Source organism: Camponotus floridanus, unplaced genomic scaffold (genome assembly GCF_003227725.1).
Source record: "Camponotus floridanus strain SB8 unplaced genomic scaffold, Cflo_v7.5 scaffold33, whole genome shotgun sequence".
NCBI lineage: Eukaryota > Metazoa > Arthropoda > Insecta > Hymenoptera > Formicidae > Camponotus > Camponotus floridanus.
In genome coordinates, this window is record NW_020229470.1 from 1,223,114 (window position 1) to 1,240,618 (window position 17,505).

Genomic DNA, 17,505 nt, shown 5'->3' on the forward strand with positions numbered 1-17,505 from the left:
TTTTAATTTCTTAATGTTATAGAAGAAGATATGATTTAATTTTTGTTTAAATTTTGATTATTATAGCTTAAAAGACGTGTAGAATTTTTTTTCCTTCTTTTAAAGAATATCCGCATTTATTAATTATCACGTGATGCGCAATTTATTTTCAGCCTATGGTTCATTGCGTTTCGAGCAGCGAACCGGATTCGGGCGATGTACAGGTAGCATCGGAAGATTGGAGAATGCAAAGTATCGCCACCAAGGAAATCACGTTGAATCAACCGAGCTTGCACGGAAAGACTTACGTGGAGTCGACAGTGACCACTGGGATCCAGGTTGGTACCCACGTAGAGCAGGTCAACCGTCATCTAACTATAATAGACATGCACCAGCCAGCCGATACGACACACGCAGAAAACACATACGCTGACTCACAGGAGTATATGGACACTTCATCACCAAATCATTCCATTAATTCAGACACAATGGACCACTCTACCGTGGAAGATCAACTAAGCGTCAGTAAAGAAATGACGGATATTTCCCATTCGGAGATTGAGATCAATCCATTGCAAATCATAGGTCACGGTCATTATCAACCAATCCTTTATCATGGCCAGCATTATGTCCCTAATGCGAACGTTTATCGACAGCAAGCCTTAGTGCCAGATCACGCTCATTATACTATGTCGCCTCAAATTAATAACAAGTTCAACGATAAATCGTGCGTAGATAATAATCGCGTCTCTCAAATCGAACAACATGTCATGGAGCAAGAAGAGATCGAACAAAATTCTACAGAGAAATTATTGGAACGACATAACACCGGGATGTCTTATTGTCCTCCACAAAATGTCGGGTATTCGCAAAAATTTGTTAACGTTGGCATCGCGCCGTCCAACATGTATCCACATTTATATAATTATAGGTCTGACCCTAATGGCATTGCTGTTGTTAACTACACACCTAGTAAGCAAGCCTACATTAATCCATACGTTTATAATCAATTCGTATATGCGCAAGAGGGCGACGATGCTGAGGAGAGTGATTCATCATCAGACGAGTAATCGCAGCTTTCTTTTCGCGCGGGACAAAATTAATTAATTTTGTAAATTGGAATGAGATAGATATATATCAATGGCATTATTAAGTTGCGATCGGTTTACATTCGATAATATTAAGTTTGTAATTAGTTTGTATTTAACGTTAATAATTTTTACATCTTCACTATGGTGAAGAGCGCTCGTTTATTCGTAGCGTTATTATTTAAATCGTATATTGCAATAATGTAATTGTATTACTAACCGTGTGTTGATCGGATTAATTAGCAAAAAAATCACTCCTTTTTATATATAATAACGAAAAAATAAATTTTTACTGAAAATTATCCTTTTCTCTCTCTGATAAAAATTATATATATGATTCTCTCTCTAAACATATATATACCTTGCAATGTAAGCATGTGTAAACAGAGTTTGAGTTTGTCTCTTTTAGTATTATCGTTTGCATGCACCGATGAATCGCGTGATTTCTGCATTAAAAGCATTGGAGATATCGGTCACAAAATTTTAATCTTTCTAATAATTTTTTCCTTCAATTCTATTTGTTGTTTTTTTTTTCTTTTGTATTGTCCGATTCTTGTATATTTTAATTGGAATTTTGCGCTTTTGTCTCCTATGCTCGATCGAGAAAAATAAAAAAATTCTTATAAACTACGAATCGAAATTCTTAAGTAATAAAAAATAATACATCGGCACTGAATGATATACTGAAATGATATTAGCATGCGATTGGTAGGCTTGTGCCTGAGTTGATCGAGTTGTATTTGACAGATCTATACGTCAGAGACGTTGAAGCAAGCCGAAGGTGTGGTGAGCACGGTGAGGTGCGAGGGCAGGGAACATGCCCTCGGCCGCGGAATCAAGCGAAAGCTGGACTCCATCCATTCCATGCATTCTACTCTGCATGAAGACCAAGATGGTCAGTATTGTATGGTACTCTTAGATGTTAATAGTATATGAGTAGTCAAAATATACTTCCGCTTACAATTAGTAACGGTAAAAGCATTCTACAAAGAAACTTTAAACTTAGAACTTTAGACTTGGAAATTATATAATTGTCATTGTAAACGAGAAAGAAATGTAGTATAGATTTATAATTAACATGTACAAAAATTTCCAATTTTTAATAGAATAATATATATCGGAATAAAAAAAATATTTAGTTATATTTTATACGAGAATACTTAGACTACTTGCATATAAATTATTTTATAATTTAATGACAAGTATATTAAAGTTATATTGATCATATACACAGATTAATACTTTATTTCGATAATCGTAAAAAAGTTTCTTCTTCAGGATGTTTTTCGTTAGTTCTTTGTGAAAATGAGGAACGTAAAGCATCGATCATTGTTTTACCAATTCATTTATGATTTCGTTTAGACAAGAGAAAAACAATGCGCTTCTCGTTGCTCTTTATCACCAAATAATTATCGTATGAATGTTATTATTAAGAGTATTTCAAATTATGATTTTAATCGAATTATTTGCAATTCACATGCTCGCGTACACTGTCTAATTTTCATTGGCATTGTCTAACTCTATTTGCTGTTTCAACCGAGTGCCACGTATGCCATAATTTTGCCTGTGTGTTAATAGTATTTATGTATTTATTTATTTATTTAATTTGTGTGCTTGATCGTTGCATGATAAAATGTACGCTTGCCGCATTGCAATTGCTTTGGTAGCAGCTTTTTTTCACAATATTCGAGATTCTGCGTATGCAAGAATTGGATGCTAGATCGAAAGGGATCATTCCCTCTTCGAAGCTTTATGCCAGAAAAATATTTTGCGCGAATCAGAACTGAGTTCTTAGAATTAGTCTATGATAGCGACTGATTTATAATGTCGCATTATTAATCATATTAAACGAGAAGTCGAAGAGAGACAGGTAAGTGGTGTCAGTACTAAATATCCTTCATTCATCACGTACGAGTCTTCGACGTCGCTTGGGGAAGTGAAGAAAATAACTTTTGACATTTGTAAATAATGCCCTTGAAGATCCCCTTTTTTTGCGTTTACTAATTGGCTGTCAGGTTTGTTAATATCATCACCCATGCAATTACATTGTCATCCGAGTGGCCAAGGGTCTTGAATCATATGTTCATTTCGGAAGGGGTGTGGCTCACTATCGTGTGTTATTTCAACGTACCTTGTACATATACACCCTCATGTTTTGCGTACAGCATGTGCATATTCCCGAGGAGGTCTTTTTTTCGAATTATTTTACGACTGCGGAACATTTACTGGACAATGATTTAGGTGGATATAAATGTGAAATAAAATTGGATGTTGAATTATAAAGTTGGATTAATAAATTTAGGATGAATCGGAAAATAAAATTGTTATATTTAACTATAATTATTCGCAAAATCAATCAATCATAATTTTTTTTACAAAGAAACTCGCATTGAAAAAGTTAAAAATAATAAAAGAAGGAATGAAAAAGTTTCTTAAAATTTGTTAAAATTTGAAAACCTGATCTTTTTCGAGTATTATAAGCTTCTATTATAAGTTTATTCGCTTGAGCGATATATGTATGAAGAGATTTCTCATAAATGAATAATGCAAAAAGAACAATATAGAATAAATAACATTCATATCAAGAAAATCATTGCATGTATTCGAATCATCTGATATTTCATTCTGCCTTGGAACTCGCCTATCACCATTGAATGAAGCTACTAATCATTTTTAACGAGCACATACGCGAGCAAGAAGCACATTGTTACGATACTATTGGACGAGTAGTTAAACCATCAGTTTCAAATATTCCTCTGCGACACGCACTATAAGCATAACGTTTCGCTGTTATGCGTTGCACATCTCGCAATCGAGATCAATACAGATGTATCAGATGGAAATTATGCGGTATCGTATCACGATATGTACGTACACGTTTATATACATGAAAACTAATTATTTGTAATTCTATTGATCGTTTTAATAATGGTAAATTTGTAGCTAATCGTGGCAAATGTTAATACAAAATATATCCTTTGAAAATATTAATATATTCTTCAAACAATTCATATAAGTTAGATAAAAACAATTATTGATATTTTGTAAAGTAAATAAAATCGTGATATAATAGGAGAAAAATCACTATAAATATCACTATAAATTCTTGATAAAAAGAAGAAGTGGCAGCAATTTAATATTATTAATATATAATATTCAATATAAAATTAATCATATTTTAAAAAATTATCTCAATTATCTTTATACGACTCCGTCACAGTTTTCTATCCAATATGTCTGTACAAAAGTCTTTTCTCGGAGATGGGCTTTTTTGTAATTTTTTAATAATCACGCGAAAACAATCGAGATTATAAAACTCTGAAAGATACCGTGCCTTCTTTGGAACCCCCAGTAGCCGAGACAAAGGACTTAGACGACGGAAACCATGAACAATGGAAACTGATGGTCGGTGACCTAGTGTGGGGTGCAGCAAGAGGAAGCCCGGCCTGGCCGGGAAAAGTCGAATCTTTGGGCCCTCCGGGTACTAAGACGGTTTGGGTCCGGTGGTACGGGGGCGGGGGTGGTCGCACCCAAGTCGATGTCAAGGCCCTCAAGTCCCTCTCCGAAGGCCTCGAGGCGCATCATCGCGCCCGTAAAAAGTTTAGGAAGTGAGTCAGCCCCGACAGGGATGAACTATCGAAAGATGAGAGTCTCTTAGAATTATCTTGTCGCTTAATATACATCGCATTAATGTAAATATTCAGGGGAAAACAAAAAATAGGAGAGATGCTTGAGTATTTAAAAATTTTTTTTTCTCCACGTCCGGCATTCTCGATTCTAGAGAATTATGAATTATATATATATATATATATATATATATATATATATATATATATAATTTATGCTTTTATTCGGAGCATTATAAATGTCAAATAGTAGAATTGCATTATGTCGCCTTTTTAAGATTGCATAAAATATGCACGTCATGTTATATAAATTGTATTACGTTTAATTAATTATAATTGTACATTTTTAGAAGAGAAAGAATAAACGAAGAAAGATACGCGTGCTACACGAGATAGATATCTACAGACTTGATCCATTTTTATCGCATTATTAGAACATATTGCGATAAAAATAAGACATGAAAATCTATCTTGTAACAAATTTACTACATTTTTATCGCATTATTAGAACATATTGCGATAAAAATAAGACATGAAAATCTATCTCGTAACAAATTTATATCTAATAATAATAAATTTTTTCTTTTTTCTTTCTGAAGAACTCTTATAGTGATTGTAATCATACAGTATTTATTAGCAAGCCAACAGCCAATTAAATCTATCCCGCATAGCTTACTGCGTAGCTGCGGTTCAATATTCTTGTTAACTTAGCCAAAGGATATTGATACTTATATGTGCTGGACATTAATATGTTAAGTGGTTCTACTTCAATCTCTCAGCCATCTTTCTTCTTATTCCCCTTTCTTTTTTTATTCTGTATTATTAAATATACATATAATTCTAATTTCCATAACACACGCGCGATGTGATAGACGATTGTATAGAAAAATTTTTGAGAAATCTATATGAACACAATCAAATTATTTCTAAGAAAAAAAAAATATTTTTCTATGACTCGTTGACGTGGTTTTTCTCTTTGACAAAAAATTGTACGCGTTAATTATAATGTAGCCAACTATTATCACTTATGCTTGGCAAAGTCTATTAGTCGCGATTGTGTGTTTAGCTTTTATATTATGAGCTCAATTATTCTGATCGGTCTAATCCGCACGTGTAATCGCTGGTAATCATTTGTCTAACTGTACAATTTTCTCGTTCCTCCCCTATTTTTCTAGAAGTCGTAAATTGAATATGCAATTGGAAAATGCGATACAAGAGGCGATGGCGGAACTGGACAAGATGACGGAGGCGTCTAGCGACCACAAAGACTTGAAAAAGTCGCCCAAAGTGACATCATTGCCAGCAACCAGTTCAAAGGGTATCAATGGCGCTGGCAAATCGGAGGCCAAGAGATCATCGAAAAGGGCAATCATGGACCATGCCAAAGCCGAACAGAAACAATGCCGGTGATCCGTGTTGATCATGGTTGTTTAATCATGGGTGTCAGTGCAAACATCCGTGCGATCGACACTACATTTGTCGTAAATCGCAAAGTATCGAAGATCTTTGTGCGGAAATGTAATTTTTAGTCAGCTTTCCGTTTAATAAATTATTAATAAATTCTCACACAAATTGTACACGTCCTATAAATTACCAATATACTTCCGTTTGCTTCATAATTAATGATTGATTAATTAGATAGAAGTAATTGCGAAATAAGCGATTTTGAAGCAGGTACAATTCAGTGCGATTTAATTTAATCACGGTAAATTTTATTACACACATAACGATTCTAACGTGACAAATTAAGTAAGATGGTGCAAAAGTACGTGATGTTAACGTTGATACGTGATAAATGATGCAAAAATATTATTTAAATGAATCACTTTGAAAGTATATGAATATACAGTCATATATGTTTCGGTGATCGTTCACTGTGATTTGCTACATTCGAACAATCGGAATTCTTTGTAAAATCATTATAAGAATTTCATCTCTGAGCAAAAAGAAGAGATTGTACAATCTTATCTCTCTCTAAAACTTTTTCCCATTCCTATATATAAATATTACGCTTTAGGACGCTCACACAGCATCGTATGATTATGTGAAAAGCGTCTCCGATAACATAATCAAAAATTTTGTCCATGATTAAATTGAAAGAAATGCTTTTGATGGATACCAGAAACGATGGCCATGAGAATGCAACGCTAAACATAGAACTGTATTACAACAATCTCATATAACAGTAACAAGCATTTTTCTCTTTTTTCTATAAAATTAATTGACAAAGCCTAAGTAATATCTGCTGTAATATTTTTTGTGCATTCTGTTTTATGACGAATAGCATCTGTTTAATAAAGAAATGGTCAGGCATGTAAAATTGCATAATTAATAGTGAAATATATTATACATATATATATATATATATATATATATATATATACATACATATGCAAGAAATACTACGGCCAATTCATACAAAATAGGCCTACAGCATGCATTCTCTTAGATTATTTACTCTAATACTAAATATCTATGTAACTACGTACAGAAAGCAAAATATTGGAAGCGATAGTTTTTCACAGATGTTTTTCGATTGATAGAAGGAGATTACATTTATATCATAAGCGAATAATTTGTCACACAATTATTTTATTCGAACACTCGTCTATAGATTCCATTAATAAAATAATAGAAAAGACGGTGTTTTAAACACACAAACTTTCTATAATTAATATATATTATACAATCTCTCCCGATTACTACGCGTGGTTTTTACAATTTACACGTGCCATTTGAAGGCATGGATGTTTCCTGAAAATATGTATTTGCCCATATATGTGGGCAATCGTGTAAGCAAACGTGTATAGGTTTAAAAAGATATTTTTGCGAACAAACCTTCATTACACTATCCATAGAGAGTAATGCATTTTTTTAGAAGGCTATATACAGAGTGTGAATAATTGTTTTAAACCGTGACAACATCGGCTGCAGGCTCGTTGAACTATTTTTAATCTATATGCGTCTGCAAAGACGTTTTTGATCCGCGCGATCATCTTTTTAACAAAATGTTCCTCAAACGATATAAACCTGGCACACGCTGCAATTAAATAATTTACGGGTCGATTTTGTATAGTACGTAGTAGCGAAGCAATCCGCTGCAAGATGTGGTTTCCAGGTATTTTTTAACAAATGCACACACACGAGTAATTGACTTTTAACGTCGTTTTAAATATTCAGATTTTTCAGAGCAAATATAACAAATTTTTAGATATTTAGATTATTAAAAATAAAAAGAAATTACATGTAGCTAATAATAAAATAAAACAAAACAAAATTTTGACATAAGACTTAAAATATATATACCGTCAATATTTAGAATAAAAATATAATTCAATTTTTCTTTCAAGGAAACGCTATAAATGCTATAAACTGAATATTTGAAGTTGCGATAAAAATCACAAGTTTATTTTTATTGAAATAATTTCGACGCGTTCAGAAATGTACAATAGACAATAAAGAAGATGCAAGTATCAAAAAATATCGCGCGATTCCTAATTTGCGTTTTCTATGATTTGTAACTTTGATTTCTTCGAGAAACGCACGCGCATACGTAAATCACGCTGGAACTTGAGAAACTTTGCTATAACTGCACTGGCTGCATAACACTTACAATTAGCTATAAAACGGGTCCGTACAGATTTAGCGTTATATTACATCTGTAAATATGTCAACTATGACGATAAACATCTTATTAACAAATAATGCAGAGAGATATATATAAGAAAGGCCAACAGTGTAACGAGTTTACAAATAAATTAACGTTAGTGAAAACGCATATGCGACGAGTCTGTAAGCTTACATTTGCCTCTGAGATTAAATCGGAGCTACTCTATATCAAAAGATAATCGCTTGATGTCACCTTATATATCCACGAGGAATTATAAATCTTTTATGAAGATGGTTTCTCGGTTCAAACAAAGTCTTGTCTACAACTGTACGTTTTCTGTCTTCTCTTAAAGCAGAAAGTTGCCCGAGTCATATTTTTTTACTCTGAGATAATAAAATTTTTATGTATTAAAAAATATTTTTAAATAGTTTTATCATGCTAAGATATAAAATGTTAATTTTTTATAATATTTGTTTTTCGTAACTTTAAAATTTAAAATGAGCCCGTGTATAATTTATAAAATATGAATAAAACAAGGAATTGATGATTTAATTTTCTTATATTTGCGACTTGGGCCACTTTTAGGCATAATCACAAATATCATATACCATGTAAAGCTCGTAAAAATTTTGCGAGCAGTTTTCCCGGTGCGCATCTCTACTTAAGGACATTATATCAAAATAAATCAAAAGTTCGCGATATCACATATTACTAAGTTTCGCAAAGAAATTGACAGCGGAGAATCGTATTCTCGTTTCCTGCGATACGATTCGTAACGTTTCATCTTGACCAAACGCGTTGCAATGCAACGTTTCATTTGATGAATGGTGAAAAACATATCACGGCCGCGAACGACAATTCTTTCAAATCTGCACGTTTTCAGTAAAACATACTGTGTGAAAATAAAAAAAAGATGATAGAAAGAATATAATACGTAAATGGCTGGCATTACTGTACATACACATACACACATACATACATATACTATACATACACATACTATACACACACAACGGGACCGTTAAAAGTTAAGACATTTCTAATTTTTTATTCAATTTCTCTCGCCCAAACTAGCGTTTCAAATGATTCGTAGTTGAATAGTTGAGGGCCGCTTTTATATAATTCAACAAAATTACAGAATTTCCTATTTTTTAAACATTAAATTTTACTAATTATAGTTGTTTTATAATTTTTATAGCAATTTAATTATTCATATTATACAATTTTCCATATTTTAGCAACATATTTAGAAAGTATTATAATAGATTTCGTTAATAAAGTTATCTATACTCATCTTTCAATAAAGATATTTACGGAGATAATTGACAAACTTTTTATAAAAGTTTTTAGTTTTTATACATGCCAATTTTTCTGCAAAAAACGGTCCTCAATTTGGTGCGTGAGATTTTGCTAATTTCTTTCTCTGGGATCGATGTAAATTAAGATGTTTGCCGAGAGTACTTGTCCCTTCTCTCTCGAGCATGCAATGCGAGAGAGTGACCGTAGTTTAAAAAAGAAACCAGTGAAAACTTACCTCAGTGACATATACGCAAGAATCAAACGTCTTAAAAAGAATCGAGAATATATACTGTAGTGCCGATGCTCTTTGTATATTTTCCATGATATTGTAAATAGATATACATATACATATATACATTTACGCGCCTTATTAATAATCACGCCGTGCGAGATGAACAGTCGACGAGTATGATTGTTTAATGCTAAATGCAAATGTTGGCGAATGAAGGTATTAATTATTACACGAGCTGTCGAGCGAACGATTTTAGGCGTTAATAATGCATCTCTATCAACAGCGAACATTGTGGCTTCTAATTATTTAAAATGTCGCGAAAGATGACTGGGAAAGAAAAAAAATATATTATAGGGCTATTTTATAAGAACATTCTTTACGGGTCATTACATGATGTAAGTAGAGTACGTTTAATATATGCCACATTTTTATACAACGCCGTATGAAAGTAAAAGGGAAGAAGTAGCTCTTGTACGCATACAATTAAAACAAATCTGTCTTCAACGTATGTTTATTATTTAATTTTTCACTCAATGTAAGATTATTTGGATCAAAAATAGATCTTTGACGGGCAAACTTCTTCCTCGATGGCTCAGTCAGCTCGGACATTGCAAGTTTTAACGAAGGGCCTACATCGTCGAAAATTGTTGCGTCGCATCGACTGAACGAAGGATTATGACATAGTAGCGTAAGAAGATAGTTGACAGTTTAATCGGACGGACGACAATTAGGCGTGCGCGCGGCGAATCTTTTGGAGAATTATATACCGATAGTTATTAGAGCGTGAAATAAAAGTCACGAGATTTTTCGGCAGATATATTTATTGCTATTATTATTTATATCAAAAGTAGAGTATTTACGGAGCGGTTTCGTTCGCTTGTTGTGTTTTGAGAGAGATATAATGAAGAAACGAGAGAGTACGCAGGCCATTTTTGTCCTCTGTAACGGAATGTACAGTGTGCGTGTGCGCGCAAAAAATGTAGATGACGAAACAGTGTGCATGTGCGAAAAAATCGAGATAAGGAAGGAAACGGAATTCTTTTAGCGAACGAATTGCAAGTGGCACCAAAAAAGAAAGAAAGGAAGAAGCGAAACGGTCTTATTAGTAATGACAAACGACTTATCGTGATTGAAATTACCGGTTAACAAATTTAGGAGAAACGCGACGAATGCACTTTCGATGTACATTATAAATATTATTGCAAATAACATAGCTATATATATATATATATATATATATATATATATATATATATATGTGTGTATGTATATATACGTATATATTATATCAATTGTCAGTGGTATTACAATAAGAGATGATAATTTTATATTTACAAGATAGAGAGATCATTAAATCTCTCTAAATGAGTATAATATACATATGTACACGATTCCCCCGATTCCTCCCCACACCCGAATTCCGTGCTAGGACAAATTAGCAAAAGCTATCTTATTTAATATTTGGCATAATATTTATATATAAATATAAATATATAAATATGAATATATATAAATATATAAATATAAATACAAATATATATAAATATATATATACATATATGAGAGATAGGAAATAAAATAAAGAAGAAGATAGTCTCGGAAAGAGCAATATTTGCCGGACCCGAGAAAAAGTATGAAGCTATGTGATCCACTACTACACTAGTAGCTTTTAGATGTAAAGACTTATACTTTATTTTGTAAATTTTGTTTATACAATGTTTGATCGTTCACGCATAATACTATTGTATGTGAAACTAAGTTAATAAATCATTAACATGTGAAGTTGAATCCTGTGTAGTCTATTTCGTTGATAATTTATTAATAAATAAGCTTATACTCTACTGAGACTCTTTTTTAATAAATGAATTCTTTACATTATAATATATTTTGCAAGCTTTATTCGCATCACATCTTTTGATAAAAGCTTTCAATACTACTAATTTGATGAAATTTTTTCTATTACATAATCTAGTAAATCTTAACCATTTTTTTTATTCAATTTACAAAACATAATATTTATTTTATATTAATGTTTCTATTATATTTTTTATAGAATCTTGAATTAGGAATGCTAAAAAATATTTATTCGAACATTGCTTTCAGTGGAGTTAATTAATTTTATCTTTGTGTATGATAATCTATAAATTTGATACCGATAGTCAAGATAGTAGTATACTAAATATTATTGATTCCTTTATGTTTAATTGTTCGCATTCATTTGTTTGTTTTTTGATATACTGTTAAGGCATTTATGAAGTTAGTTAATAAATAACATTATAATTGAAATAATTAATAATTTTATTCATATTTAAACAGGAGAACAGCACCATCTATTGAGGGGTGGTTAAACTTGTTGAGGGTTGATTTCGATTTATATTAAATTTCGTGTTATTTTTGTGGTAAAAACAATCTTGTATTTAGATGTGTTATGTATTTGCATGTTTTAAACTATATTATCAGTATTTAAAATGTGTTGTCAGTATTTAACAAAAATTAAATCAGAAAGGGATGGTAAAAAAGTTGCGGACACAGTATCTATTTTAGTGACAAAGATAGATGTCAGGTCCATCCTTGCTAGAACGATGAATCCATAGAAATTTAGAAACTCTAATATTGATTAAAAATAATAACATTTTATATGTGAAATTCTTACAGATGTGCATGAAAATAAAAAATATTATGATATTTATAAATGTGACATTTCCTTCATTATATATATAATTGAATTTCCGCATTTATAATTTTACATATATTTATTGATTTAATTTTAGGGCTAGTTTTAGAGCTAGACACGCGTACATACAATTCAGTTTCAGCAAATCTTACGCAAAAAAGTATTTATTTTTGATGAAAGAAGTAAATTTAATAATAGTTAAACGGAATAGAAAATGGAGATAAGTTTTTCAATTTTATTATTTTAAACTGTATAAAAAGAATTTAAAAAAAATAATTATGAAATAAATTTGCAATTTATTAAAAGAACGCATACATTGAATTAATGTCAAATCAATACTCAAGACAATTGCGAGTGCCAGAAAAAAAATCGCCTCACATACATCGTTATTCGAGAAAAATAACTTCAATTGCCAAATAATACGTACGCATATTGATTTTCAATCGAATAGTATTTCGAGAATTTACGATCAGCCTTCTGTGAAATTTCTCTCACATCAGGTTATTGTTTTCACGCGTCATAGTATCGGCAGCTTTCTTTTAGTTTTTTCGCATGGCGTCAAGGATATAAGAATAAATCGCTCGCTCTCGTGTATAGAAAAGAAAAACGCGCCTCGAGCTGAGATTGTCTGCGTGAACCTGATGGCTGTATGGATCGGCACTGAAACGATTGCGTTGCCTCGCAGGCGTAGCATCGCGATGTAGGAGCCGTTTCTGAAACATGCGAAACGAACGAGACGCGTTCTCCGTTGCTTATTTCTCTCTCGAGAACGTACCCGAGCGTGTACGAATACGTCTACATGCATGAACCAGTAGCTGTACCAGAAACTGCTCTTATGCTAATTTGATCAATTTTACAAGAATAAAAGCTGATATATTTTCAATGAGTTTTTCGCTATATACGTATAAATGCAATGTAAAAGAACACATTGATTATTGCATTATTATAAATTTATGAATAAACATGAGAATTATTTTCCCTCATCGATAACTTTGAAATGAGAAAGCGGGAGTTTGATGAAACTTTATCGATTTTAATCTCTTTGCAGATACATGATCATAGGCTAAGCTGGTTACATGTTATAGTCCTTGTTTCGGGGCCTCATTAAGGGCCTAAATTGTGCCTTGCTAAGGCCGTTCCTGTATACCCCCCATAACGTATGGTACGTACAATCGATAGTTCACTCATCCGGCGCTAAAAGGGTTAATGATGCCTGCCATGCGTAAATGGCGCTCATGGCATCGGACAAATGAAACGTAATGAGCGGATCGTGCATGGTGGTACGCACCAGCGGCGTGTCAGGATCGCGAGATTCGTAATAATACCCTATCCGGAACCGGCACTCGACTGTACAGACATATCATGCCGAGGGCGTGAAATCATACAATACGATTAACGGCTGTATTCTATCCTTTATTGCGCGCATACCAAATGACTCGGCGAGATATAATGGGAGCCTTCTTTCAATAATTTTATTTATTTTAAAAACATTTTTATATTTCATAAATCTTAAATGAAAAAAATTTTCTTACCTAGTATCTGTCAGTATTAAAATATAAGAAATAAGCTTATGCGACTCGATTTGGATTTGTCAGTAAAATATTTGCGCGTTGATGGATAATAAAATATATTTTTATATCAATCAAAGAAGCAAGTAAAAATTGTTAGTTAATTGAAATTTGTCTGGAGATTGTGAGAAAACATTGATCTTATCGTTTAAAAATTAATGTTAGACTTATTGTTAGATTAATATCTGTTACACATGTGACTTGACACATCATTAGACACATCATTTGATATAAGCGATCGCATAAAGTGTCCATTTCCGTGCGCGAAATCGACGAGAGTAATTCACAAAGTATACCATTGAGAAGTATCGATTCACTGGCTCGTTTCTATGGATGTATCTATATGATAGAATTGTAAAAACAGATAAAGTGCTATTTTAATATTCGAGTTATAGGAAAAAATCTCATTATTTCTATATTGAAATAAATGTTTGATACATACATCCTGTTATAATTGTTGTTTATTAAAAACAATATGACTAAGTAAAATATTCACGAAGAGAAAATCAATAACAGAGCTTTAGTTTCAGCGAGAAAGTTGAGATATCCTATTTTAATGCCTGAAAATAAATTATTAAATTGTGAACAAAGAGAGAGCGGAAAAAATATCACATAAAGTATTCCTTGTGCGAAAGAAGAATGAGAAATCTATTCATTTCATAATAATTTAAAACATTTTAGTAAAGTTAATTAGGAAAATTAATAGCTAGTTCTTTCTTAAGAATTTTATGATATTAGAGTATTGATTATTTTATTTACTTTTTTTATCAATAGCATTTCGGAAATAATTTATCATCAAAGCTATTCCAACATCGCATTATTTTCCACTCGATATTTAAGATTAGCTAGATATTGAAAAATATACAATAAAGTAGATTTTGCTTATTTTTTGAGATTTGTTATCTGGAATTAAAGAATTAAGGCAATACAAGGCAGTACTCATTATTAGTTTCACATTATTAGATCGTTGTGCAATTTGCACAACATAATTTATGTTTCATTTGCTTTATAATTAACGTTCTACTATGAAACATGCTCACTAAAATTATATTATTGAATTATCTATTCGCTAATATCAAACGATTTATTACTAGTTGTGCATGGAAACGAATATTATAGTCGATACGGGATAAAAGTAATTCACATGTCATGTTCGCGATACGCATTGTGCAGTTATGCTTTCGTATTATTTGTTGATTCTATTCTAGCGAATCGCATAGCGTATATGCATACTGTATTTGATGGGTAATCAGTGGATAATCAGATCATATTAGATTAAAGTGTACTTCCGCTTCAATGAACGCGCGATTTAAAAGCATTAATTGCGTGTCGCGTCGTACACTGTTCGGGGAAAATATCGCATTACGATAGGAACAATTTGACAAGTACGAACATATTTGCATACTCGCTATGCGATTGTTCGTCGTGTTCATATTCGAAAAATCGATTTGCATAATTAATCTCGGTAATTTTATTTTTAATTATATATATATATATTTTTATATATTATATATTTTATGATATAACTTTATTTAATGATCAAAAGAAATCGAGAAACTTAATATATTGCAAATAAAATTATATTTCTCACAAGTTTTACTCTACCGGTGAGTATCAACTTATATCGATTTACATACAAGTTACAAAGTTCGCTAATTAGATACAACGATATTCTGTGTCAAACCAACACACGAGTTCATAAATATGTATTTACGTTTAAACGGTTTTGCAATTCCATTATAACGCGTACAGTTAATGAAACAATGATCAATGTAAATCATACGCCTTTTTTGTTCGCGCTATGCTTAATAAGCCGGAATCGCGAGGTGAAATGTACCGGTAGCATGAATACGTGATAACCGTGAAACGACGTTAACGTGATCAATATTACGTTTCGGGACAGGCGTTGTATTGACGAGGCGACGTTTCAGACCACCCCCTATACGTATATATAACTGCAGGTGTTCACGTGTGTTAGTTGCGCGAACGTGAAGCCCCTTCGGAGCTGTCCGGTATGGTCCGTCGTTTCCAAACGCAGTTTGTCGTTCCCGAGGGGACCAGTGATCTGATAAAGTCACGCGGAAGTGGTCCGACACCAATTTGCAGTCAGTGTCTGTTTAATTGTCCACAGTGAAAGAAGCAACATCCCGTTTTTCCCTTTGGCAATTCGGGAACCTATGTGATTCGATGCAATGTCGCGAGCGTGTTCACTCGACAAGATAAAAGAAACGACCTATGTATCTTGCCTCTAGGTAAATTCATGTCTCACAAACGTCTGTGGAATAATTCGCGAGTAATTCCAATTATTTCGCGAATGATCAGTACACTTGAAAAATTTTAATTCATATTTTTTCAGCGCGAATAATATTATTACACCGAGTAGTAAAAAATTCCTTACGAGATATACGTAAAATAATTTATTCAAATCTCATCGTATATCATCAACAAACATTTCGCATCCGATACTTTCCTATTTCGCGCGAACTTTCGACGCGATGCAACCCCTTGCTCAAAGTCGCGATTTATTCTGGAAATCTTAACGCGCAGCCCTTCGTCTTCGTTTTTGTCTCGGCGGCTTGCTCGCGTCGTTGGGGTGTAAGGGCGCCGATTCGTCGTGTCGATTTTCGTTGCGCGGCAACGACGCGACTCTAAGCTTATTACTACCTGCAGAACTTTGCTCTTTCAGGGAAGCAAATTACTTCATAAACGGGAGTTGGGGTTGGGCGTATCTCGGCAGGGCGTACACTGCGGCCGCGGCGCTAGTACAAGGTATCTAATGAATGTTGGAGAGAGGCGACGGTATTGCACATCGCTATGGGGGTGGGTTTCTTTTGCTCGCACCTTTCCCAATTTATGCGTCTAGAGTGGTAACGAGGCCAGCCAGAGCCTTTCCGGTGAGAAGGTAGCCTCGTCGACCGAGAATCAACGCGAGCGACTGAGAGAGCGGAAAAGATGATGCTCCGAGAAGAAGCAACGAGAGACGAGGCTTTCAAAATGGCCGAGGCAACGTCTTCAAGATGCTTTCGGACGGTTTGTACCCGGAGTGCTGATTCAATGAGGACGCTGTCGCGTGTAGTAAATTTCTCGTGAGCGGAGGAGTGACTTTCGTCAGAGTAAAGCTACAAAGTGATATGTTGACATTTTTATTTTATTTTCTTTACTAATGTTCAAACGATGGCGATTGTCATTTTAATTTTCTTCGACTTCAATTCGTCTTCTTTTTTTATCCTTTATATCTTTAATTTATATCTTTGATGTATCTTTTAATTTATTTTTTAACATTTTGATTTCCTTATAATGCTTTCAATAAAATGACGAAAAGTCAACCAATTAACTTAACCATCTTAAATCGTTCTTAACTTAATCATTTTCCTAAGGATTTGGAGAATCCAGAATTAAAGTATATAACCTCGATATCAATATAAATGA

General features: G+C 32.9%; 1 protein-coding gene across 5 annotated transcripts in view; it reads left to right on the top strand.

Annotated features, from left to right (window-relative positions):
• Positions 1-7,013, top strand: part of LOC105248852 (putative mediator of RNA polymerase II transcription subunit 26) — a 195,722-nt gene extending 188,709 nt beyond the window's left edge. For 2 of the 5 annotated variants that reach the window (XM_011253879.3, XM_025410599.1), the window contains exon 6: positions 153-1,326. In XM_011253879.3, coding sequence (XP_011252181.2) covers positions 153-1,049 — 897 coding nt within the window. In that variant the 3' untranslated portion in view covers positions 1,050-1,326. Of the gene's footprint in view, positions 1-152; positions 1,327-1,814; positions 1,963-4,419; positions 4,676-5,868 lie in introns of those variants that run through there. The other 3 variants (XM_011253880.3, XM_011253881.3, XM_011253882.3) reach the window with 3 other exon arrangements.
• Positions 7,014-17,505: the final 10,492 nt, after the last annotated feature.